The sequence below is a fragment of the Crinia signifera genome, chromosome 4 (genome assembly GCF_055691185.1).
Source record: "Crinia signifera chromosome 4, ASM5569118v1, whole genome shotgun sequence".
NCBI classification, from domain to species: Eukaryota; Metazoa; Chordata; class Amphibia; order Anura; family Myobatrachidae; genus Crinia; species Crinia signifera.
In genome coordinates, this window is record NC_139220.1 from 40543496 (window position 1) to 40571449 (window position 27954).

Genomic DNA, 27954 nt, shown 5'->3' on the forward strand with positions numbered 1-27954 from the left:
GAGCAGTAATAGAATCGGTGATGCTCCAATAATTCACTTTCATCTGGCTCGACTGCCATGGCTGCATCGGACGTGGAAACATCGATCCACAGTTTACAGATCACATGTTGACCAAACTATGGCCCTACAGCTGTTGTGAAACTACAAGTCCCATTATGCCTTGCCACAGTTTTGCTACTAGAGAATGTTAAAACTATGGCAAGGCATGCTGGGATGTGTAGTTTCAAAACAGCCGGAGGGCCATAGTTTGGACATGCCTGCTTTAAGATGTTAAAATAAACAATAGTTGCCAGAGACGGATTACCGATAAGGCCGCATAGATGGGCCCAGCTCCTTCTGCCGCCACCATACAGTCCCACTGCCTCAATCAGTGTTTTTCAAATCACTGTTCCGTGGCACACTATTGTGCCTTCAGTTGTTTTCAAACGTGGTCCCAGAGCTAGAGATGTCCACACCAATTTACCACAGCACCCCCCAGCTCAAATGATATTCACTGGTCTCTTCTTGTGCAAGCAAATGATCCTTGCAGAGACTGTACTGTCTTCATCTGGGGTTCAGTGGGTTTTCTTTTTGGGGGACGATGCTAATTTTTTTTTATGTGGGGACCAATGTGATATGTGTTTTCATGTGAGGGTCAATGTATTTTATTTGTGGTACCTGTGGGGGCCAGTATGATGTGTGTTTTTCCTTGAGGGGGTTCGATAGTGTGTCTCTAGACACTTTTAAAGGCTAAGTGTGCCACGAGTTGAAGAAGGAGTATGAAAAACACTGGCCATAAATAGTTAACGATGCCCGTCAGCTACATGTAAGGACTGAGTATCGGGGAACACTGCACCACACAAGTGCAGTGCATTACGTGGAGTACTCTAAGTGCGAGCAGACAACACAGATGGTCTGAGGGGCATGTGCCAAGCTCTGATTAGTGGCGCTTATCACATGCTTTTCTGTCCCGTGGGGATCAGCAGCAGCAGCAGCCACATGGGTGGGACTCAGCATTCAGCAAATGGTACACAGTCCCAGCATGCACCACCTCCTTCTGCTGAGGAAAAAAACAGGAACCCACCAAAATGAATGAATCAGTGAGGTCATAGGTTGGATATGCAGATATGGCTGTATATAATGGACTTACTAAAGGGTAATGTTCAGAGTAACAGAGTGCTATAGTTAATGTATTATTAGTTGTTGCATGACTGGACTGGAGGGATTGGGAGCCCCTACGCCTGTATTTGGGTGGAGTGTAACATTGTAGTCATTATACATGCATGTTCATGTCTGTACATAAATGTGGCCAGATTATATGTCATGTATGTATGTATGTATGTATGTATGTATGTATGTATGTATGTCTAGTTTTTTCCATCCTTGACCCTTTTTAAATTTAATTTGTCTGGAATTATTTTTTTTTTTTTTGTGGGGATGAATAGGAGCGGACCAAAATCTCACCTAGGGCCCTATGGGGTCTTAATCTGGCTCTGGTAAACATTGCCTGCTCAAACAAATGGCTACATGTTGTAGTATTTAGCCTTTTTTTTATTTAACCACCAAATATGATTGTGTTCTAAATTTTGCATGATTGGAAAACCCTTAAAACTGACATAGGGTGTAGCCATTACGTTTGAAACAGATCCCACTTATGTCCATAACTCCGTGTTCAGCAGAATGTTTCCTGAAATGATTTTTTTCCCAACTCCAGAATCAAATTTGATTATTAATTCTAGTTAGAATTCAGCCATCGACGACCACTAGAGGGCCAACCTGCATTGTTACCATAATAGGCAGCTCACAAGGCTATTTGCCCATGGAAAGAAAAAGGCTAACTACTCCTCACCTCTATGAGGTGAAGTAGTGCCACTGATCACTAGAGGCCACTCTACTCGACGGACCAAATTACTGATTGATTTCAAACGTGCTGGATGTGGAGAGGGGGTGCTGAGAAGACAGAGATTGGAGGTAGGAGCAGATAGGGACTGGGGTAGCCATCATTTTGTCGGGCTTTTATCTAGTCAAACATAATATTGAATCTTGCCCAAGGATGAAGTGAGAGAATACAAGACATACACTTATCAATGGGAACACTTATGGAATAAAAACTGGCTAATGGTTTGTCTTTACATTAACACTTGCATATCGATACAGTTAATTAGCCCTTTGAAAATGTATAATATAAATTTCAACAAACAACTCCATGCAAAAACAAAAACACACAAATAAAACAACATAAAACACTTATTATTAAAGAAACAGATAGACAAAAATAAGAAATAAAGAATCGCATAGTCCGGTTGTTTTCAAACTCGTCCTCAGGTCCCCACACAGTTCACGTTTTCCAGGTCACCTGACAGGTGAACTCATTACTGACTGACACTTTTAAAAGATCCACAGGTGGAGCTAGTTATTTCACTTGTGGTTCTGTGAGGAGACCTGCAAAACATGCACCGTGGGGGGTCCTGAGGACCGACTTAAAGCCATATTTAGGCTTTTACATAAAGGACAGTGCAAAGGAGATACAATCCGTCCACTCCTCGCTGCTAAGGAGTACCAGTTTTTTTTTTAATACTGTTCTGGTTCTCCTAAGACAGTCATATGGGGTCGATATCTTGTTAGCTGCGATCAATTTGTGAATCATCACGGCACCGGACCCACTTTATGACAGATGGAATTCGCACTAAAGTGCTAGCTGCCCCGTAGAGTTGCAAGCTATTTTTAGTGAATCCAGGCCTGCAAAAATTGGGCAATTCGGGTACCGTTGCCTGCGTTTAAACGCCGTTGGAACGGCACCTCGCACCCTTGGCAGTAAATAGGATCGACCCCACAGACTATATACCAGTTTAAGAGGTTAGACACATGCAGCCCACCATCTGAGAGACATGCATACTGTCAATCGTCATTTTCTTTGACATGAAAAATAGTCAAGTATATAAATAAAAGGCAATGGCTAAAGCAAGCCCTGGGTTCACAGCTGTTACACTGCAACTGCCAGCATGCCCTGCCAGCCGGGCACACTGATATGCAAGAAGGTGAGGTCGGTGCCCATCATACCACATAATGACTGGTATCTGCGTTCATGTCTGCCAAGTGATCGTGGCGATTAATACAAATGCAGCAGACGTCGGGTTTAGTGACTTCTCCAGGCTTAAGACTGATAATGAAATGGCTTATGCCAGTATTTGGGCTGACGGACAGTTCTCGCAGCTTCTTCAGGTCAGGTGGGAAAGTGAATGGCAGATCTTCCACAAAGTACTTCATCCAGTTCCTCATGTAGGCTCCGTGACTCACCAGCAGAATGTTAGCGTCCAGCGTGACATCGCTGCCGTCGGGGTAGCCGGCCTGCGTCTCGCTGTTGTGATTTGTGAAGGGGGCCAGGTTCAGCGCAGTCACCCGCTCTCTTCCCGCGGCACCGAGTTCGGACTGGTCCCTGGCAGTAGTTTCATCCACTACCAGATGGCAGAGGAACTCAAAGAAATCTTTGGCACGTGCTCTGACCTATTGCATAAACAGTGAGGAAAGAGGGGGGGGGGGGGGGGGGGAACAAAATCGGTTTATGATCAATTTCATAATACTTCTTCTGTTATATCTCCCAAATATTTTTATTACACTAAGGGCGGTATTCAATCCAGGATTCCGACTGTCTTAACCCCTTCCTGACAGAGCCAGTTTTTGCGTTCCTGACAGAGCCCTTTTTTTCAAATCTGACATGTATCACTTAAGTGGGTATAACTTTTTTTTTTTTTTTTCAAAGTATTTTTATTGGGTTTTGTATTTTTTCCATAATAAAGCAAATCATACAAAACATGTAATAAAGCAAATATGTCACATTCTCAAGTTGTACAAATTTTTTCCAAAACTCATTTGAACTTGTCAACAGGACATGCATTTAACACATGGGTGCGTAGAAAAGCATACATATATCAATAGGGAAACAGGGAACGGACGGTATTGCTACGGTGAGTCGCCCTTTCGGGGCTCAGGTGGCGTGATATCTCAGTTCTGTCTGCCAGCCTGCTGGCTTACGCAACAATACGGTCTCTTCCATGGTCTAATTACCTATGTCTTCTTAACTTTAAGAGGTGACCAGGAGATCTGGTGTCTCATAAGTGTTTCGGTGTTCATTTTGTAGGTCGGATTATTATGGTAGTGGGTCTACAAAGGTACGTATTCTACGTCTGGTGTGAGAATGTATGGGTCTGAGGTATTACTAGGGGGGGGGGGAGGAGGGGGGGGGGGAGGGGGTGGGAACTGAGAGGATTTAGTTTGCGTTCTAGTATATATAAGTATCGATCGTCTGAGAGTAGGCGATAGGGGAGGAATGTGTGAGTTATCTATGTCTGGTTCTTTGGGGGGTGTGGGGGTGGAAGGGGGTTTATGCTGTCTGAGTATTTTTGTTATTTATTTTAAGTGTGAGAGTAGGTCAAGGGATTCTAAAATTTTGTTCTGGGTGGCAAGTGGGCTAATTTTGATGTAGGGTTTCCATTTTTTCAGGAAACTTTTTGTTAAGGATTGGGTAGCGTGGATATTATTGTATCTATCATAAGTCATGTAACTGTTTAGCATTTCCTCCAGATCTGAAAGATTTGGTTTGCGATGTGTGATCCATGACTTTAGTATAGCTTTCTTTGCCACCGTGAACAAAACTGTTAGGAAAGGTATTAGGTAGGTTTGATTGTCAGTGAGGCTCCACTCATCAAAGTTTAAGAAAAGTATAGGTGTGGGTAGAAGCTTTAGTTTCAATGAAAAGTGTCTTTCAATGTAATGCAATATTTTATACCAGAACTTCTTAATGTGTCCACAGGTCCAGAAGTTATGAAACAGAGTACCGGAGTGATAGCCGCATTTCAGGCATTTTCCAGTTTCAGAGGGGTCGAAGTAGCTTCTTTGCTTTTGTGAAATAAAGGCTCTGTGAATTGTTTTGTAATGTGTTTCTTGTAAGGCCGAAGCCTGGAGGATCTTCATTGTGGATTCGTAATATTTGTATATATCAGTGGCCTGGATCAGGGGGATATCCTTCACCCATGCTATCTTTGTTTTTTCTTGTGTTGTTAATAAAGATTTTTCTTGTAATTCTTTTTGTATATGAGTTTTTGATTTAAAGGTACCAGCTTGGAGTTTGCTGATCCATGAAGTTAACATAGAATGGGATGAGGATATTATATTGTGGGTAGAAAGGGATTGCACAAAGTGTTGGATTTGTATTATTGGGAATAGGGCATTAGAAGGGAGACCATATTTATCTCTAAGGGCAGAAAAGGGTATAGTTTTCCCTCCCGGATCAAACACTTGGGAGATTTGTTTTAAACCTTTCCTTTCAAGTCTGTTGAAGGCTGGGTTGTTTACTCCGGGGGGGAAAAGAGGGTTTCCGCAGATTGGCATCCATTCCGTGTTCTGGGGGTCAATTCCTATTTCTCTGCATGTCAGATGCCAGGCCTCATGGATATCTTGATACAGTGGGTTTTTATATATTTGTAAGGGTATTTTATTTTTTGGTGCATGAATGAGTGCTTTGGGTGAATATGGGAAGAGGGCAGCCTTGTCCAGTTCACATAGGGAAAAGGAATTAGAGTCCTGTAGCCATCCTAGTGCCACACGGGCTAATAGGGAGCAGGAATAGGCGTTTATATCTGGTAGATCAAGACCTCCATCTGCCTTTAAAAGGCTGAGTTTGGCCCAGGCTATTTTTGGTTTCTTTCCATTCCATATAAACCTGGAGCAGGCTTGGTTTAAAATTTTGACGTCTGTAGGTGCAATTTTTAGGGGTAGCATTTGCATGGGGTACATAATCCTGGGGAATATCACTGTCTTCACCACCTCGACCCTTCCCAGAAGGGAAAGGGGTAAAGAAGCCCAGTCTGTGAGGGTTTTCACTATTTTGGGTATGATGCAGGAGTAGTTTTTATTGTATAAGTCTGTGAGCTTGTTCGGGATCTGAATGCCTAGGTATTTAATATGGTTTTTTGGATTTTGATGGAATTTAATATGTCATTTAGTGGGAATGTAGGTGGGGGGCCTTTTAAAGGTAGTAATTCAGATTTGTCTATGTTCACTTTGTAGCCCGAGAAGCTACCAAACTTCTGTAGTATTTGGAAAATTTTCGGTATTGCATGTTGTGGGTGGGACAAGAATAAAAGCATGTCATCAGCAAATAACGAAACTCGAAGATCTATGTCACGGATTTGAATTCCTTGGAATTCCGGGGATTCTCTTAAATGAATGGCTAGTGGTTCTAAGGCCAGGGCGAACAGCAGTGGTGATAACGGGCAGCCCTGTCTCGTGCCTCTTAGGATGGGGAATGGGTCTGATAACAAGGGGTATAACTTTTTTTTGCTTTTACTTATCCCAGTGATTTTGAGATTGTTTTCTCGTGACACATTGTACTTCAAGTTAGTGGTAAATTTTGGTCGATACAGTCTGTGTTTTTTTGTGAAAAATACCAAAATGTCGTAAAAAAATGGAAAATTTTGCGATTTGCAAAATGTTAAATTTTCTGCTTGTGAGACAAATAATCTTACCACTCAAAATAGTTAATAACTAACATAGACCATATGTATACTTTATGTTGCCATCATTATTTCAACCTCATTTTCATTTTTTTGGACACTAGGAGGCTTAAAATATGAATAGCAAATTCTCAAATTTTCAAGAAAATTTCAAACACTGATTTTTTTTAGGGACCAGTTCAGTTCTGATGTGACTTTGAGGGACTTGTATGTGAGATACCCCCATAAATGATGCCATTTCAAAAACTGCACCCCTCACAGTATTCAAAACAGCATTTTGGAAGTTTGTTAACCCTTTAGGTGTTCCACAGGAATTAAAACAAAGTGTAGGTGAAATTTCAAAATTTCATTTTTTTTGCAGATTTGCAATTTTAATACATTTTTCTAAGGAACACAGCAGATTTTACTAGAGAAATGTGACTAAAAATTGATTCCCCCAATTCTTTGGTTTTCATAAATATCCTATATGTGGCCCTAGTGTGCACGGTGACCAAACCACAGGCTTCATAATAGAAGGAGCACCTACTTGATTTTGGAGCCTCCTTTTTATGAGATTATTTTTTAGGCACCATGTAGGTTTCTAGGCACCATAAGATGCTAAAAGTTAGGAACCCCCCCCCACAAGTGACCCCATTTTGCAAACTACACCCTTCAGGGAATTCATCTAGGGGTATAGTGTACATTTCAAACCCCCAGGGGTTTCACCAATTGTGGTACAACTGGGCAGTGAAAATGAAAAAAATTAATTTGTCATTTTCACAGCTCAGTTGTATCAAAATTGGTGAAACCCCTGGGGGTTTGAAATGTACACTATACCCCTTGATGAATTCCCTGAAGGGTGTAGTTTGCAAAATGGGGTCACTTGTGGGGGGGTTCCACTGTATGGGTGTTTCGGGGGTCATTCAACCAGAATCTGTGCTGCAAAATCCAAATATCACTCCTTCCCTTCTGAGTCCTGCCATGCACCCAACTGGTATTTTTTGGTCACATGTGAGGCATTGCCATACTCGGGAGAAATTGGGGCACAGATTTTGGGGTGCTTTGTCTCCTTCATTCCTTGTGAAAATGAAACATTTTGAGCCAGATCTGCATTTTTGTGTAAAAAAATGTAATTTTTGGTACTTGTTTCCTATCTGGGCGCCCACGATCATAATCGCGGTCATCGGGGGTAAAAATCGCGGTAATCGCGGGCATCGCGGGTAAATTGGGATGGCCGCGATGCCCGCGATGACCGCGATTTTCCCATAGGGAACAATGTTAAAAATCCTGATTGACCGCGATTTTACTGTTAAATGCCTCAATGGACCCGATTTGGGGCCAAATAGGCCAAATTAACCCTTAAATGTCCCCCCCAATTTTTGACGCCACCCCACGATCGACGCCAACCCGAAGCGTGGCGAGCGCAGCGAGCCCGCGAGGGGCGGCGGTACGCGTCCTCCGACCTTTTCATGCCCTACTATCCACTAGGGCGTGGTGTGAGAATATAATAGTGTGGCGAGCGCAGCGAGCCACCGAGCCCGAAGCGTGGCGAGCGCAGCGAGGGGACGCGGATATCTGTAAAGGTATCCGCGTCCGCTCGCCACGCTTCGGGCTCGGTGGCTCGCTGCGCTCGCCACACTATTATATTCTCACACCACGCCCTAGTGGATAGTAGGGCATGAAAAGGTCGGAGGACGCGTACCGCCGCCCCTAGCGGGCTCGCTGCGCTCGCCACGCTTCGGGTTGGCGTCGATCGTGGGGTGGCGTCAAAAATTGGGGGGGACATTTAAGGGTTAATTGGGGCTATTTGGGCTCTGTGGCCCATTTAACATTGATTCCTATGGGCAAATCGGGTCCATTGAGGCATTTAACAGTAAAATCGTGGCCATCGGGCCTTTTAACATTGATTCCTATGGGAAATCGGGAGCATCGCGTCGCGGGCATCGCGGGTACATTTATGGCCGGCCGCGACGCGACCGACACGATTTCCATGTTTAACATGGGTTTCAATGGGAAATCGTGGGCATCGCGTCGGTCGCGTCGCGGCCAGACATAAATGTACCCGCGATGCCCGCGACGGGCGCCCAGATAGGAAACAAGTACCTAATTTTTTACAGAAAAATGCAGTTCTGGCTCAAAATTTTTCATTTTCACAAGGAATGAAGGAGACAAAGCACCCCAAAATCTGTGCCCCAATTTCTCCCGAGTACGGCAATGCCTCACATGTGACCAAAAAATACCAGTTGGGTGCATGGCAGGACTCAGAAGGGAAAGAGTGATATTTGGTGGTGGAATGAATGGTGGGTGCTATGTCGCATTAGCAAGACCCCCGAAGCACCAATACAGTGGAACCCCCCCCACAAGTGACCCCATTTTGGTCACCAGCTTTGGGAGGGGGGCTGGCGCTGCGGCTGGCGGGGGGGTGGGAGGGGTGCTGGCGCTGCGGCAGCCGGGTGGGTGGGAGGGGGGCTGCCGGGTGGGAGGGGGGGGGCTGGCGATCGGTGGTGATCGGTGCTGTACTTAACAGCACCGATCACCACCGATCACTGTGTTACCGAGCGGCTTAGCCGCCGGTAACACAGAAAACGCTGCAATTGGCTGTTCACATTTGAACAGCCAATCGCAGCGATCGCCGCGAGGGGGGATGTCTGCTGTCAGGGACAGCAGACATCTCCAAACTGTCACCGCGTCTATAGACGCGGTGACAGTTTAAAACCATGACGTATATATACGTCTTCGGTCGGGAAGTACCTCCCGACCATGACGTATATATACGTCATACAGTATGTCGGGAATATCTTTCTATATATATGTGTGTGTGTGTGTGTGTGTGTGTGTGTGTGTGTGTGTGTGTGTGTGTGTGTGTGTGTGTGTGTGTGTGTGTGTGTGTGTGTGTATATATATATATATACATATATATATATATATATATATATATACACATATATATGTGTGTATATATATATATATATATATATATATATATATATATATATATACACACATACATATATGTGTGTATATATATATATATATATATACACACATATATATATATATATATATATATATTTCAGTTCCTTTTTTTTTTTTTAAACCCATTGCTGCTGCGGCTTGCGGGGGGGGGGGGGGTGGGAGGGGGGAAGCGCTGCGTGCGCTGAGGCTCCCTACTGCTGCTGCTGCCGGGGGAGCTGCCGGGTGAGTGCCGGGTGGGTGGGAGGGGGGTGCTGCTCATCGGTGGTGATCGGTGCTGTACTTAACAGCACCGATCACCACCGATCCCTGTGTTACCGAGCGGCTTAGCCGCCGGTAACACAGGAAACGCTGTGAATGGCTGTTCAGATTTGAACAGCCAATCACAGCGATCGCCGACCGGGGGGGGCACCCCTGCCCCCCCTGGGCGGCGAGGGGGGATGTCTGCTGTCAGGGACAGCAGACATCTCCTAACTGTCACCGCGTCTATAGACGCAGTGACAGTTAGAAGCCATGACGTACATGTACGTCAAATGTCGGGAAGTACTTCCCGACCATGACGTACATGTACGTCAAATGTCGGGAAGGGGTTAATGTCCCGACAAACGGAATCCCGGGACATTGTCTCCCAGCTCTTTAGCCAGAATTCAATGTTTTCACTGTCAAGTGTCGTCAAAAGTGGGCGTGTCGGCAAAAATGGACATGGATTGCCTAAAAACGGCTGTGAATTCGACAATCCGCGTCCGTTTCTGACAAAATCGAATCTTATTCGACGGAATCTGCACTCAATGCTGCAACAGCAGCAATGAATATGGGCTAGCCGTTATTTCCCCTGGCGACAGAGATTGAATACTCCCCTCAGTTGCTAATTTTCTGTATGGCAAGAGCAGTGAGGTCAGCACAGGGGGAGGCGCTGGCATCATCGTAGACCTCCCAGTCCTTGCTACACAATGCCAAGTTTACCAGTATTGTAAAAGAGGGGCGTGGCTATGAGTGATTCAGTGCAAATGATGTAATTGGCTGCTGGGACGACCCACTTTATACAGTAAGTGGCTGGTGGGCAGCAGTGGGCTACATACTGTACACAGTTGTACATCTATGATCTGCAGATTTTCAAAAAAATTCACAAAATTCACAGACTTGCGAGTCAACCAGAATAAGGGCCATTATGTCCAGGTTTGGGACAAACCACACTGTTATTGTCAAAGCTCAATGTCTGGAGGGCATGAGGCTGTTATACAGGGCATAAAGCAGTGTATGCTGGGAATGAGGAGGTTTCAGAGGACACAGGGCACGTATGGGTTTACATACCATAGTCCTACATTGTATGTGGGACAGTATTCAAGCAATGCCATACCATATTAGGGTCTGATAGCACATATTGTCAGGGTGTGAATTATTAGATAGACTGTGTCTAGATAGACAGTCAATAGGGTTAAGCCCATAAGGTCGACATGGTCAAAAAAGTAGACACATGAAAGGTTGACAGTGTCAAATTGTCAACAGGGTCAAAATGTTGACATGAAAGGAAGACACACAAAAAAAGGTCAACATAATTTAAATTTTTGGTTGCCCCCAATCAGTGTAGTGCGTACGCTTCAGGTTGCATTCTCCCTTTGTGTTGACATGGATGGTGAAGTAAGAATAAGCCGTTTAAAAAAAAAAAAAAAAAAAAAAACAATTTTTGAAAAACGAAGGTGGGCCTTGTCATGGTTTTACCTCTTCTATGTTCACATTTGACCCGGTCGACCTATTGACCTATAACCAACTCCCCTGGCGAGGTCACCGTTTATTGAATATGATATTGTAAAAGAAATGTACTCTATACACTAACATTATGGATATGGCTGACATTGATGTTTTGCACATAGAAGCAGAAGCCAGCGCTGACACCGACGTTACCTGATCCAGGGTCTCTCCGCCCGGAGGGGTGTATGAAGGACACTGATCCCCAGATTTCTTAGCCATCGTCTTAAGCTCACTAAGAGGGCGCCCCTCCGCGACGCCGTATTTCTGGAATGTATAACAGAAATGATTACATCAGCTAATTCCATGCCGAGAACATCAAAAGTAATAACCACAGATATAGAGTCAGGAGCACTAGTCAGGCCTCACATAAACCTACATAGCGGTCTGCAATGGCGCCCAATCCATAGTCAAGATGCAGGTTTCATCCGACATAAGACTTCGGGACTGATTCAGAGGTGGACGCAAATCTAGAAGCTACCGTGATCCCAACTCAGAAGGATTGGCATGAAAATCCCAGGGCTAGCACAACGGCCTATGAATTTGCAATGGTTGGCCAAGACACACCCAGAAACCTCTTTGCACGGCCGCATTGGACAAGCCAACCCGTCACTCACTTTGCAAATAAGTTATCACTGCATACAGTTGGTAATCAATCGCTGTAGTCCAAAACACATGGCTAAAATCTGAAAATAATCATATCCGGCCCAAGTATGTTATCCCTCCGCTAGGTGTGAACAATAAAGTCCTTTCAAGGTAAAAAATTTGTGTTGAAATAGAAAGAAACTTTATTGATTTTATTTATTTATTAACAGTTTCTTATATAGCGCAGCATATTCCGTTGCGCTTTACGAAAGGAGACTTTATGAACTTTATCCAGAAATATTGGAAAGGTTATATCTTTAGCTTGATTACTATAGTGTTTCCCATCTTTAATAGGCGAATGTCACAGAAAAGTTGGCCGGCTTACCATACTATCCCTTTAAACCAGGATACTTATCTATTATACAGGTTCTGTGGCTGGCTGACTTTGAGGCTGCATTGCTGCCTCACAGTGGTTGGGTTCAATTCCCACATGTGTGGAGCTGTATATTCTACAAATGTCAAATATTTTTATAGTACATTTCTAGCACTGGAAGAAAAAAAAAAGGTTAATGGCTATGCTGTAAAACAATAATATATAACTGGAAGAATAATTGGAGCTCCCTCTAGTGATCAAACCAGATCATCAAAATAAATGGCTGTTCTGCTTCACTAGAGCTCCATTTACTACCATGTGACAATTGATCTAGTTTATAATTCCCTCCATCATAGCATTGACGCATCTGTTTGTGCCAATTCTTCATCCGCCACAAAACACCACAATATTGCATAGGGTGGCCCCAACGCTAGTTTTACTCTATGCTTCGTAGCTGGATTTTATTTGGTTTCTAAACACATGTCCATGGACACACATTTTACATTTTTGAATTGTGGGAGGAAACCATAGTATGTAGGAACAGGGAGAATATACGCCACAGTTAGAGCCATGGTGGGAATCAAACCCATGACCTCAGTGCTGTGAGGCGGTAATGCTAACCATTACACCCTCCGCGCGGCTTTATTCTGAAACTGCTGTTTGCGCAGAAACACCCCCAGCTCTAAACCTTTGAATGGTCTTGATTGTTTTTGAACTATAAACGCTAGAAACTGGTTAGGGACAGCAGGGAATATGGTCATGTAATGATCGCAAAGTGCATTTACATCCCCTCTGTCTCTGTGCACCTCTAGCTGTAGGACAGTGGAAAGCGAACACAATGCCATTTATTGTATCTCAGACAGTGTAAACATGGCAGCCTGTGTACGGTGGGTTAGAAAATAAAACCAATACAAAGATGTATGGTTCAGGTCATAAAAGTCACATCTACCGTGCAAGCAGGCATAGTCTGACAGATATATTTGAGCTTGTATTTTTTGTAAATTGCAAATTGTTTCTCTCGTCTGTATGGTGTGTACACGTTTTAAAAGATCCAAAGGCTGATTATTTCACCTGTGCTTCTGTATGAAGACCTGGAAAACGTGAACTGCTGGTGGTACTTGAGAACCGAGGTTAAGAGCCACTAGCTCATTATTACACAATGTCATCTTTAACTTTGAGAATAATAAAAAAACAAACAGTAAACACCATATTGGGAAAGAGCTTACCCTCTCCCGCAACCTGGGGTCGTAGTTAATGTTAATGTCCTCACTATACTGGTTATTCTTCATAATGGTGTAAGCCGTCTGTAAAACAAAATTACGATTGTTAATATTATTTATATTTCATTGTAACTTGCTTGATGATTTTCCAAGTTCCTGATAATCAGCATTAACCACTTCGGTGGTATGCCCGGGAAGGACAATGGAAATAATCCCACTCGTCACCACTCAGGGAAGTTTGGGGGTGACCGGACACTTGTGTGTTCGGGCGCACAAATACACGAATGCCCGAGCACCCCCCTTTCCAGAGTAGCCAACAACAGCCGACCCAGCAGACCCAGGGAAGCAGTTGCATCGGCTGCTCCTTCTGTGGTGAGTATTTCTAGGGCAGTACAAACCTGCCATGGTAGGTTTGTCCTGCACCAGGAAAATCCACCACTGAAGGGGTTAACCAATTTGTCACCGGCTGCTCTTACTGAGCGACAGCAGTATTGACATCTAAACATTACAAAAATAGAACATTAAGATTTTTTATAGGCTATATGTAATTCAAAATAAAAAGGTTCACAAATATATCACCAAAAGAGCTAATATAGAGATGTACTCATGGTTTCTCATGAGAGGGATTACTGTACTGTGCATGTACCACATATATAAAGTGGTTTGGGAGAAGCAGGAAAGTGTAGGCTGGGGACAGTAAACGGGTGTACACACGGTACGATTTACTTTCTATTCAATCCCGTTCAAATCGGGGTTGAATCGCACAGTGCTGTGTACACATTTAGACTATAGAGTACAGATCTGTACCGTGTAGTCTTACCTGCACAGTCTATTTTTCTATTCGATTTGGATGTCAAAATCGAATAGAAAAATAGATGAAATTGAACAGTGTGTACACCACATAAGGGTGTTCTCACATAACTACAACGCAATTAGCTTTGGCCGCATCTACAAGTAAGGCTTTTAAAAGTTGTATTTCTTAAGGCCCCGATGCACTTATGCGATGTCTCTGAGAGGAGAAGTAGCATACGATTTCCTTTCAGCTACCCAGGCGGCAAGCTACAATGTATGCGGTCCTTTTGCGATCCTCGGCTCCGATCATTTGCACATGGAACCCCCATCGGATCGGAGTCAGAAGTGAAACACATTCGATTTGACACTTCATCTGATTTCTCGTTCAGATGCTTCAAAATCGGGTGAAAAGGGCACTCAAGTATGGCCACCTTTACAGGTTCAACAATACAACGATGGAGAAGAGGACACCCAATCAGCATCAATATCTCAATGCTTCTGACTGGCTGATTGGTGGAATTCATCTCCTACAGTACTGCTACTCGAGGAGGCGGCCACTAGGGGCAATGGGGGAGTTTTGCATATAGAGGAGGAGGAGGTGTCTGGGGGGGGGGGGGGGGGGACTCTTAATGCTGGCATAGTAGATCCGAGTGCTGTGTCCAAAGATGCAGCCCTGGACTACAATCATGACCATTGGTCACATCTTCCACCTGAATAAGCCTAATGCTATTCATATTGGCCAACTCATCTGCACTGCCAAGGCCAGTAAATAGGCATTGGATAACGAAGATACTGACCCTGGTCTGCGCCCATCGAACGATTTTGCTTCCCTTCGGCCCCATGCGAGGGTATGTGTTTGTGTACATCACCTCGCATGGTACTGAAGGGATTTGGCGGGGGAGGTGGGGGTTCAGCTGTGCGGTGTTAAGCCGCTCGCGAAGCAGCGAACGACCGCTGCTTAGCGAAAGGTACTGAATGAGGCCCTATATGTATACAGAAAGTAGCGGGATATAATGATAGTACAGAACAGCACTTGCTTGCTTCGCACGAATGAGGTCACTTGAAAACACATGAGTGAATTTCACAAGGCTCAGGAACCGGCCAGCGGCGTCTGCCTGCTTGAACCCTATTTCAGAAAGCGGCTCGTCGATACCTTGACCTGTGGAAACAAGATGCACAATGAAATAATTATCAGGGCTCGGTAATGTTATATGGCTACGCTAGAGGCAGATAAACCACCGGGAGGCAACAGCACGGAGATTTCCATCTGATGTTAGAACGTACTTGGGACCTTATTCTTGTTTATTCGCAAGGCCGTGTGCGTTCGCACAGGGCCGATGTTTTCACTTTGCGCATGCACCTTTCTGCGCAAACAGGGGGCGGACCATTAGCATATGGGAACGCCCACCATATTATGGGCGTTCCCATGCTAATAAATCAGGCGGTATTTCATACCCTACCATCCACTGGAGAGAGAATACAATAGTGTTTTGACTGTCGACCTTTAGTGGTCAATATAATTTAGGTCTACCTTCATAGTGTGGACACTATGGCACATATGCAAAGAAAGTAGGGGTTTATTTACTAAGCGTCGGGTTACAAAACCTGTCTCTTACGAGTTTATGCCCAAAACGTAAAAAGGTAACGCATTTACCAGCTGCCCTTTGCTAGTACAATCATCGCCCTCTTAAACTTCACCATTCGCAAACCACTCAGAAATGGCCTGAGGTTCAGGAGTTATGTAATAGATCGGCGAGGGGCCGAAGTTCCCCTTTAAACTATACAACATACTGAAAAGCACATCACAGTCTAGCCTGTCAACAGACAACTGATTGCAATGACACACACACGAGTATCAAGAGTCAGGAGGCACAGACACTGGCGCCACACAGATCTGACCTCACATTGGGCTGACCTTGGCTAACTGATCCTAATATAGCTGCAGCAGTCACCTTAGACGACTCCGGTTCTGTGCAGCGTACCAATACAGTTATGCAATTAAAAAGGTCCTTAGTGATTAATATAAACTATTTAATGTTATATTTACAATTCAGGTATCTGCATTACTACATCTCTTCATCATCTTTTTCTTTCAATAATAGTAGTGTCCAATTGTATTGGTGCATTTATTATTTAGGTACTTGTTTCCTAGAACGGCCACAACGATTTAGATCGTTGTGGTCGTAAGATAAAAAAATCGGATCGATCGCATCGCATGCGATTTGGTCGCATGCGATGCGACCGATCCGACCGACCGATTTTTCACCCGATTTTTTTTTTTTTTTTCACATGATTATTTTCAATTGCCCCCCCAAATGTTACTAAGTGGGCTAGACCCCACGATAGACGTCAACCCGAAGCGTGGCGAGCGCAGCGAGCCCGCGAGGGGCGGCGGTGCGCGTCCTCCGACCTTTTCATTCCCCTACTATCCACTAGGGCGTGGAGTGAGAATAGAATAGTGTGGCGAGCGCAGCGAGCCACCGAGCCCGAAGCGTGGCGAGCGCAGCGTGCCCCGCGAGGGGACGCGTATAACTTCACAGGTATACGCGTCCCCTCGCGGGGCTCGCTGCGCTCGCCACACTATTCTATTCTCACTCCACGCCCTAGTGGATAGTAGGGGAATGAAAAGGTCGGAGGACGCGCACCGCCGCCCCTCGCGGGCTCGCTGCGCTCGCCACGCTTCGGGTTGACGTCTATCGTGGGGTCATGGCGGGCACATAAAAAATGTGAAATGGGTCATATTGGCCCATTTCACCTTTTTTATCATTTTTCCCTATGTGAGATGGACTTAATCAAGCCCATCTCATCTTGTGCCATTATAATGGCACAAGACCGACCGATTTCAATGTTAAAAGATTTTTTAACATTGAAGTCTATGGAAAAATCGGGTCAATCGGTCGGTCGCATCGCGGCCGATTTTAATTGGTCGCGACCGACCGATTGACCCGATTTCTGTCAATCAAAGGGAAAAAATTGTAAAAAATCGGCCACATCGTGAGGATCGTGTCCCTTAATTAAGAGCCACGATCACTCACGATTGTGGCCGTTCTAGGAAACAAGTACCATTATTTATGTATACGTAGTATATATGATAATTATGGGAATACAGGTATATCAGTTCTGTAGAAAAAGTCAGTGACTTCCAGCCATTTTATCATAATATAATACCAGATATAATGGTGGCAAATTAAGTCTCTACAACAGGGGTGGCCAAACCAGTCCTCAAGATCTACCAACATTCCACGTTTTCCAGACCACCTAGCTGGTGCACAGGTGTAGTCATTACTAACTGTCACATTCCCCAGACCACCTATCTGGGGCCCAGGTGTAGTCATTACTAACTGTCACATTTCCAAGATCACCTAGCTGGTGCACAGGTGTAGTCATTACTAACTGTCACATTTCCCAGACTCCCTAGCTGGTGCACAGGTGTAATCTTTACTAACTGTCACATTCCACAGATCACCTAGCTGGTGCACAGGTGTAGTCATTACTAACTGTCACATTTCCCAGATCACCTAGCTGGTGTACAGGTGTAGTCATTACTAACTGTCACATTTTCAAACTTGTGCTGCATTCATTCCTAACCGGCACATAGGCCCTGATTCTGGTATGATCGGTCCCCCGCATGTTTGCATCGTGGAGCGATGTTGAAGCTTTGCACCTGCGCATATTTGCTTATGCGCATGTGCAGGCGCCTTTGGAGACTATAGTCACTGTGGCGCTTGCATGGGGGAGCATGAAGGAAGAGGGCAGAGGGCAGGGGGCATTCACAAAATGCTGGGTGTGCCCAGGAAACCGCAGGCAGCTACCTGCCTGCTGGGGGCGGGCGCCTGATTTAAACGGACGTCAGTTTCCCGTCAAGTTCTTGGAGCAGGACACCACAAACCTAAATCAGCAGAGATTTGCAAGCACTAGAGAAATCATTTGATGGTCATCGACCATCGAATAATTTCGGGCCTGCATGCTACCCTGCAAATGGGTGTTTATGCAAAACATCCATTCGTAGTGCGGCGGGTATTCGTACAGCTGGAGGGCGGCGTTTAAAGGCTCGCTGAGCAGCAAAAAAACGATGCTAAGCAAGCCAACCAGAATGACCCCCATAATACAGATACCCGGGTGGCCTGGAAAACATGAACTGCTGGTAGATCTCGCTTACCGGTTTGGCCAGCCCTGCTCTACAACAAAGGTACTCAGTGGCTATGAATCTTTACTCTGTACCCAGCAAAAACACAGCGGTGCACAGGCATATAAGCCAAGATTTCTTACTGTAGTAAGAACTATACTGCACAGCTGGACGTTGTGGTAAATCACCGGCCAAAATGTAATGGTATACAGGATTTGTGCAATAATTAGGCAATGTTATCATGCTTGAAGTCTAGTATAAATAGCCCAGGGGTGGCCAAACCGGTCCTCGAGATCTACCAACGGTCCAAGTTTTCCCGGTTACCTAGCTGTTGCACAGCTGTAGTCATTACTAACTGTCACATTTTCAAACATGCTGCATTCATTCCTACTATAGATCCACAGGTTGCCTGGAAAACATGCACCGTTGTTAGATCTTGAGGACAGATTTGGCCACCCCTGAAATAGCCTATACCAGCGTTTCCCAATCCTCCCCCCTCAGTCGCCATGCATAGTGGAGCACTATGCAAAGCCGTCTTGATAGCCGCTCATCTGCTGGTATAACCAGCAGATGAGCGACTTTCCCGGCGATGTTGCGGGAGCGCGCAGCAGCGCTTATCGCCAGGCCATACACACTGGGCGGCTTTGAGCTGAAAGCCGCTCAGTGTGTATGAAACCAATCACAACAGAATTAAAAAAATATATTTAAAATAATAAAAAAAAACATAAAATTTTTTGGGGAAAAAGTCCAATACATACATCCAGGGAGTAATGGCTGCTTACACCTCTCCAGCAAAATCAACGCGTTTCGGTCAGTGGACCTTTCTCAAGTTATCTGGAGAGGTGTGAGCAGCCATTACTCCCTGGATGTATGTATTGGACTTTTTTTAATTTTTTATTTGTTAATTTTTTTTGGTACTTGTGTATTATAACGGCGCCCACGAAATCGGCCGAAAATCGGCCGAAAATCGCATGGAAAAATCGGATGCGATTTTGCGGCCGATTTTCCACTTTTTCCGGCCAATTTGCATGCTGTTCCATTATTGCAAACCTTGCACACCCCCGATTTCCATCGTAGTGCATTCGATTTGTAATTGTACAATCACCCTGATGGGTGCTTACAATGTTAAATGCACCGTCATTGTTAACGCCACCCCCACTATCAATGCCAACCCGAAGCGTGGCGAGCGTAGCGAGCCCGCGAGGGGCGGCGGTACGTGTCCTCCGACCTTTTCATACCCCCACTATCCACGTCGGCGTGGAGTTGATTTTAGATAGTGTGGCGAGCGCAGCGAGCCACCGAGCCCGAAGCGTGGCGAGCGCAGCGAGCCCCGCGAGGGGACGCGGAATACATGTAAAGCAATCCGGGTCCGCTCGCCACACTATCTAAATTCAACTCCACGCCGACGTGGATAGTGGGGGTATGAAAAGGTCGGAGGACGCGTACCGCCGCCCCTCGCTGCGCTCGCCACGCTTCGGGTTGGCGTTGATAGTGGGGGTGGCGTTAACAATGGGGGTGCATTTAACATTGCAAATCACATCGCGTGCCACTTGCTGGCATGCGTTGCTATGCGATATTTAATTGTACAATCAGGGGCATTTTCCCGAAAATCACATTGCATACCATCGCATAGTACCTGGGGGTGTGCAAGGATGGAATAACATGCAAATCATCAGGAAATGGCCGAAAATCGGCAAAAAAAATCGGCCGAAAATCGGACGCAAAATCGCATCGCAGATCAAATCGGCCCAAAATCGGCAGAAAATCGGCCGATAAATCGGATGCGATTTGGATTAAATCGGGCGCCGTTATAATACACAAGTACCTTTTTTTTTATTTCTGTTGTGATTGGTTTTTCATTGGAATTTTTTAAGTTGCTTGTGCCCTTGGTGGATCACTTGTATTTTATTGATTATCTGGATTAAAAGCTTATGCAATTTTCAATCTGGCTGAGGAGAAAGTTTTTCCTGGATCAGTTATTAAAGAAACCGCTATAAGCTTTATTCTCCCACCATAAGCGGTGAGTAAGGTACATTACCTCTGGCGTACCTTTTTTTTAAAAGTAAGGCTGGAAACACCCACACATTGGGCATATTTCTTTACATCTAATAGGAATAATTGGAGTCTACATGGTCGTCCTATGAAATCTTCACAAAAAGAAACCTTGATGTGAGGACCATCCAACACTCAAGAGTGAGTTGGGGTACGCCTTTCTATTTTTGCACCATATACACTTTAAGAATTATATTCAGGGTGAATGAGGTATACCATAATTTTTGGAAAAAAACTCCTCCCTTCAATTATGGTTTAATTGTTCGATATATGGTATATCAATTTTTTTCACCGAGAACACGGGGGAGATTACATCACTGTGGGATATTGGAGGATAGCGGATACATAAAGAAACCTTTATAAGTTTGAATACCACAAAAACTACTGTGAGTTGGGGTACGCCCATACTGTAAAAGATAACTTTATATATCTGTTACACCTGTGCTCTTGGTGAGTGAGGTACGCTGTTTAAATTTCAGCCCCTCACATACTAACAACACATTTTACATCACGAATCTGCACATGATTTGTATCTTTTTCTTTTCCGAGTTCACGTAAAAAGATACGACTGCACTATATAATCTTGATCAGGACACTTTAGGATTTCACTAAAGAAACCTTTATGAGTTTCGTATCAACCTAAATAAACATGAGTTTGGTAGGCACAACTTGTCACTCCACTGTATTTAGAAGCACATATAGGCCCTTATTCTGATTCGAGCGGTACGGCCCGCGTGCGGCCGTACCGCCGATGTTTTCCGTCTGCACATGCGCAGAGGTCAATCTGCGCATGTGCAGGCGAATTCGCCGCACATAACGTTACTACGCCGCAAAGGGGGCGTATAGGGGAGTGAGGGGCTTCATGCCCTCATTTCCCTATGTATACGCCCCGCGTTTCATGGGCGTTCCCATGCAAACGCGGGGCGTACGCATGCTAATGAGGGTATGACGCCAGTGATGGGGGCGGAAAGCTGACGTCGCCGGATGTCAGCTCTCAGCCCCCATACAAGCTAGCACACGGACGATTGTCCGTGTGGTCTCAGCTTGCGGGAGCTGCTGGGGCGTGCGGACCTGCCTTCGATGGTCGACGACCATCGAATGCAGGGGGCAGCTCCCACCATGGTGGAGGCGTACGCCTCCACCATTTTTATGCGGATCGCCAGCCGTCCGTGTACGGACGGCCGTGGCGATCCGTCTCGTGGGCGGGGATTGGTTTGTGCGGCCAGAGCACCGTGTGCGGCTCTGGCCGCACCAACCAGAATAAGGGCCATAGTTCTTAAAAAAAAAATGTATCACACATGTTCTAAGAATTTTTTTTATTGTTTATGGGTAACCACTTTCACCTGAAACCGATCATCATGACCGGACCCCAACATCACTAAAGACACTGTGTCATAAAAGAGGACTACAATTTATGACCTCCATAAGTATACATTGCACCTCATTGTCTGTTAGTTCCAACTTTTTCCTTGTTTGTATGGTATGAAAGTGGGGGTGACCCTTTGGGTACTATAACATCGGGGCTACATTGCGCCATATACAATTCTGTCATCAACATTTTCACTATTAAATGACGAGGGTATATCCAATTGGTCGCTATGGAAAACATCTCTACTCGACCTCTTTAAAAGAAGATGTGATACATCATGTATCCGGTATATGCGTTCAACTTTCATAGGTGTAATTACGCGATGACAAATTTGCAACCACAATTAGTGTGCTTTAAGTTGTACAATATAGTATTATTACTTCCTACCTTGGAGCAATTTTTCTTTGTTGTAACGCGTCTCCCCACTGTGTAAATAATGAGAATATATTATTAATAAATAAAATAAAGTTACAAATATTCATCATATTGCTTTATTATTTTTGCCAGTAGTATACTTCACATAGTTTATAAGACAACAGTCATTTTAAATGACTGTAAGACCCTGAAAAGAGAGCAGGCGGAGTGATACAGTGCTCTATGTATCATCGGTTTGTGAGGAGAGGGATGGGGTGTTACAGCTCGATTTAATTTGCCCTGATAGATAAAGTGGGGCGGAGTGATACACAAAGCTGAGGTAACTTCTGTCAGTGAGGACAGAGGGGACATCTCAAATTGGAAGGGGAAAAAGGGAGGAGTAATGTAGCCCATACACTTATGAGATATTGCATACAATCATTAGATTTCAACCACATCTGTTCGATAAATCGAATGATTTGTACCAGCAAAGCGGCCGCTGGTCGAATGTCGCGTTGATTAGACAGTATGTGCTGCACATAATATCTATTGAATTGCAGGAGCGATCTCGGGTGATTTTTAACCACATGCAATCACTTTAATGCAATTGGCAGGCGGAGGGAGCGCTGGCTGCATCCATCGGAGTAGCGTAGTGATGTGAAGGAGTGCTGGTGGGGGGTCAGCGGCGGTGGCAGAAAAAAAAAAGTTTAAAACAATGGGCGGCCCTTTCATTGGCAGAGAGAGCTCTCTTATCCAATCAGCGGCCATCTGAATGTGAGCCCTCTGATTGGCCAAGAGCTCTCTCAGCCAATCAGAGGGCCACCCAATGTTTTATACTTTTTCAAATTCTGCTGCCGTCACCGATGACCCCGCTGCCCACCAGATCTGATCTGATCGCATAAGTGTACGGGCAACATACGAGCCCCAAATAAAGAGGGAATCCAGAGATTGCCATGGCTACCACAAGGATTTGTGGTGTTCAGGGGCAGCAAATGGCATTGCATATGACACATCATATTCAAAAGGAGGGCATTCAATGTATCATATGTGATCCTAGCCAGCGGGTAGTTGCCGATTTATCCCATGTGAGGCTCCATATCATATGGGGGCCTTAAGGGGGGGAATTCAATTGAACGCAGGAGATTTTAAAAAATTAAATAAATTCAATCCAATTAATCCAGAAATTGGAAGCAAGGTTTTTCTCATGGGCTAAACCTTGCGCCCACTATAATTCCCCACTTCTGTATGTGTCTATTTAACACTCCTCCAGGCAAAACAAGAAAACAAAAGGAGGAGAAATGTACTGAAAAACACCTGTGTATGCATTACCTCCCCGTTCTTTCATGTAAAAGATGTAGAACAAAATATATATGTGTGGTGCGCAAAGCAACAGCAGCTGGCACAGGGTGGTCAGACCCAAAGATAACACTAGTAGGAACAAGAGAGTAGTGCCAGCGCTGGCTGTACCAATAATTGTCTCAAAAAGGTATAACAATTTTAATAAAAGATAATACATATAAAATATATATAAAATATCACACTGAACACAATGAATCCCTAGACCTGAAGTCCGAAGGGGTTATATGGTGTATCGCCGGGATACTTTTGATATCAATGGGGGCTGAGGTATGGTGTATGAGAACTGACAAGAGTTTATATTACCATCCTGGTCGGTCTGGTGGATGTTATCCAGATTGTTGGGAATGGCAATCCAATTTGCCCTATGGTTTCAAGGGCTCAGGCTCCACACTTGTGTTCACGTCCTCTTGGAAACTGGAATTAGGGATCATGCAGGTATCCCAAAAAGGTGGAAGTCTAGATTTTTCTGTGAGGGGCGTCTGTGGGTGGATTTGGACGGTTCACCACAGTTTGTAAGATGGTATCATATGACCAGTTGAGATGGTTCACAAATTTAGAGATGGTGTCAGTATCGAATCTCTCAGCTGCGCTGGCAATTCAAGGCTCAACGCGTTTCCCCGAATCTAAACCTCCGGCTTCTTCAGGAGCAAGTATACAACTGTGAGCTCCAGGCTCATATTTATACCTAGGGGCTGATTGTCTAAGAGTGTGATTCCCATTCAAAAAGCTAAAATGCTATGAGAAACGTCTGTATCTTGTGCTAGTTATATATTTAATGAATATAGGAGGCAGTATATTATAAATAATATTTATTTTGAACAGGAATAAACACTTTTTTCAAATAGGATATATAATCCTTAATTAAGCCAGTGGTCATGTGACCCGGAAGTAGGAGAATAGAAGAAATACCTGTATTATGATTTTGCTGGTTAAATACAAGGAGGATACATGGCTGCGCCCCAGAGAGGGATTCATTGTGTTCAGTGTGATATTTTATATGTAAAAGATGTAGCCTAGAAAGTCTGTATGTAGTGAGAGAGAAAACCTGTCACATGGCGATATATCTTATACCCCTTTCACACTGCAGCTCTTAACCGGTATATTGACGATTTTTTTAGCCTTTTAAAACGGTAAGAGCTGCAGTGTGAAAGCTCCAGTCTGCATTTACCGGTTACAAATAACCGGCATTTGTAAATGGGTAAAAAGCAGAGTCTTACACGGCTCAGAGCCATTTTTTATGCAGTGTGAACGGCTCTGAACCGCTATATAGGACTCAGGCAGTAGCTATGAGAGCGCAGTGCATATGTAATGAGCCATGCATTACATATGCGCATATGTAACGAGCCACTCATTACATATGCACATATGTAATGAGTGGCTCATTCATATACACTGCGCTCATTACATATGCTCTACGCTGTCTGTCCTGCTTTCACACTGCAAACCTGCATGAGACCCGGTATTTATGTGCAGTGTGAAAGGGGTTTAAAATGGTAATGTACCATTTAAATACCGTGTCTCAAACAAAGGCAATGTGAAAGCAGCATAATGCCCCTTTCAGACCGCACTTTGTAAACGGTATATTGCCGTTTTTTTACCGTTTTAAAACAGTAATCTGTGCGGTCTGAAAGGTGCCGGACCCCTTAACCGTTTTACAAAAGCCGATTTTGTAAAACGGTTAATATGGAGGGTCCTACCCGTTTCAGACCCGGTATTTTTGCATCAAAATCGGGTCTGAAAAGGTATTTAGGACCCAGCCAATGAGCTGGGTCCTAAATTCAGAGCAGCGAATATTTAATGAGCACTCATTAAATATTCGCAGCACTGGAGCCGCCCCCCGACGCCCCCCCGCACTTGTCGCCCCCCCTCCGCGCATGTGTCGACACCCCCCACGCGGCGCGTGTGTCGACACCCGCCGTGCAGCCGGTACCTTCGTTGTGGATCCCGGCAGTGAAGTATGGTCGGGGAAGCACTTATGAAAAAAAGGCGTCTTTCAGAAAATGGCTGCCCCATAGGAAAACATATGGGTTTTCCTATGGGGCAGCCATTTTCTGAAAGACGCTTTTTTTCATAAGTGCTTCCCCGACCAACTGCAGTGCCGGATCACGCAACGGAGGTACCGGCTGCACAGGGAGGGGGGGTTTGTTAGCCCTGGGGTGGGGGGGATTTGGGGGTGTTAACCCCCGGGGGGGCGGGGGCGGGGGCAGCGCGCGCTGAAGTGCACATGGTTTTGCCCATTTTGAGAACAAATTTGTACTGCGTTCAGATCTGAATAAGGGCCTAAGGGTGAGATTTAATAAGATGAGAGATTTGGTAAGAAATCTCCAGTTTTTTTAAAGAGGCAATCATTTACTCTTCAAAATCAAACTGGTTTTGCAGTGTAAATGATTGCCGCTTTAAAAAAAAAAATGGAGATTTCTTACCAAATCTTTCACTTTCTGAATCTCTCATCCTGTTAAATCTCACCTCAGATTACCTTAGTGCTGGGCTTGCCCCCAGCGCAGCGGCCCGGGTCCCGGCGATTGGCGCTTGGAGATGATGGCGAACACAGCGAGCCCGCTAGGGGCTTAGTTGCGCTCTGTCTGGATCCGGCCAGTCAGGATCTCGACGTCGGGATAATGACTGTCGGACCCCTATACCACACCCGAGCTGGAAGCATGGTTACTCCTTCTTGTGATAAAGATATGGGGTATACTGCACTAAAAACTTTAAAAAGCTGCTCAATAAGGTTCCTTACAATTCCTAAACCTTATTGAGCAGCTTTTTAAAGTTTTTAGCGCAGTATACCCCATATCTTTTTCCTTACAACTCCTTCTTGTGAGTCTAAAGGCCCATACACACTTTGAGCTGAAAGCCACCCAGTGTGTACGGGGCAGCGCTGATGTGCGCTCCAGCATCATTGCTGGCCCGGCTGGTCACCTGCTGGTATTATCAGTAGTTGAGCGAGGGAGTAGATGGCTTTCTATAGAGTCCAGCAATTTTCCCCATCATCTCTCCCCATACATATACGACCAGTGTGTATGGACCTTAATACACTAATACGGTTTGGGGCCTTTTCTCCCGATTCCGACGCATCGATCCAAAAAAATCAGGTAAAAAGTGCCCAAAACATATGTGCCTAAAGGTGCATACACACGGAAAGATTTGGCTAACGATTCAATCTCGTTAACAATTTCCTCTGAACCTCCTGCACAAACGATTTGGTGACAAATGATGAACGATTGAGTAAACGATTACACATGAACGATTGATCTTTAACGATGGAGGAGGGAGAGGGAGCCAGTCAATTAGACTTACCAAATCGGTCATCGTGCATACACATGAAACATAGCTATCGATTGGTCACTGATCTTTCTGCATGCGGGAAAGATCGGCGACCTCTACCAACGACCGCCGGGTACGCGCATCGTCCGATATCTATTGTTCATACACACGGAACGATTTGAGCGACTGGTCGTTTCAATCGGTCGGGAACGCCCAGATCTTTTGCCAAATCTATCCGTGTGTAGGCACCTGAACCTCCGTTTCTGATTCGATGTGCAGTCCAGATATGGAGATCGCTGGAGTTGCATACGATACATCGTATGCTAAAGGACTGCATACAGCGAGGAATCACATGCAGGCGGCCGATATTGAATTACACTGAACGAGATTGGTAAATGATTGCGTTCAGTGACGTCACGAGACCCGCTGTACCTACCGGTCGTTTGGCTATATAGCCAAATTGCCCTGCATGTTCAGCAGACATCAATGGACTCATTGACGATATTGAGTGAACACACACTAGAAGATATAGCAAAAGAGATCACTCAGAAACTAAGCCATCTGTGAGTGATACATTTTACTATATCCTCTACTGTGTATGGGGCTTTAACAGCCCAGTGATTACATACACAAGGCGTTCCTATATGTAGCTAACACCCACTGTAATGTCACAGGTGACAGGCACATAATAGACCCTGGTGTGGTACAACAAGGAATCTGCTCTCTCTGGCATGAGCTTTCCCACTGCAGCCCTCCCTGTCTGGGTTATAGAGGAGGCACTTACTGTCTGACGATGGTCAATCCAAACCTGGCCATGGTGCCAGCCCGACCCTCTGCTCCTGCTCTCTGACACCCGCTGCTCCGCATTGCAGGGCGACACCGGCACAGATACAATGTATCTCAGCCTTTCACAAGCTCAGCCATTCACCGCGCAGCACACAGCCGGCGTTCAGCTTGGGAGAAGCAACGTGTCTGCTGATTGGCTGCTACAGACAACGTGGACATTGACTGGCATTAGTGCACCTTCCCCTGTGTGAGCCTGTGGTTTCTGCTTTCATTTGTGCTCATTGGTTGGTGGTGGACAAGTAACTTGATAATAGCATGCTAAGGGGGTGTACTAGACAAGTAGTGTTGTGCTGCAAAGTGAAACAAGTGTAATATCTTGTTATGTTTCGCTTTGTGTTGTATATACTATATTATTTTATTTATGTATTCATTTATTTATTTGAAACTAAACAGATGCTAGTAATGTGTCTATAATTATGTTTGAG

General features: G+C 44.9%; 1 protein-coding gene across 1 annotated transcript; it reads right to left on the minus strand.

The window, feature by feature from the left end:
- Positions 1-2000: 2000 nt before the first annotated feature.
- Positions 2001-27692, minus strand: TIGAR (TP53 induced glycolysis regulatory phosphatase). The gene is made up of 6 exons (XM_083181624.1): positions 27468-27692; positions 22094-22131; positions 15197-15318; positions 13374-13451; positions 11346-11456; positions 2001-3483 (listed from the first exon to the last, which is right to left on the minus strand). Exons 1-6 carry the CDS (start codon positions 27548-27550, stop codon positions 3034-3036), a joined length of 882 nt encoding a protein of 293 aa, XP_083037750.1. The 5' UTR covers positions 27551-27692; the 3' UTR covers positions 2001-3033.
- Positions 27693-27954: the final 262 nt, after the last annotated feature.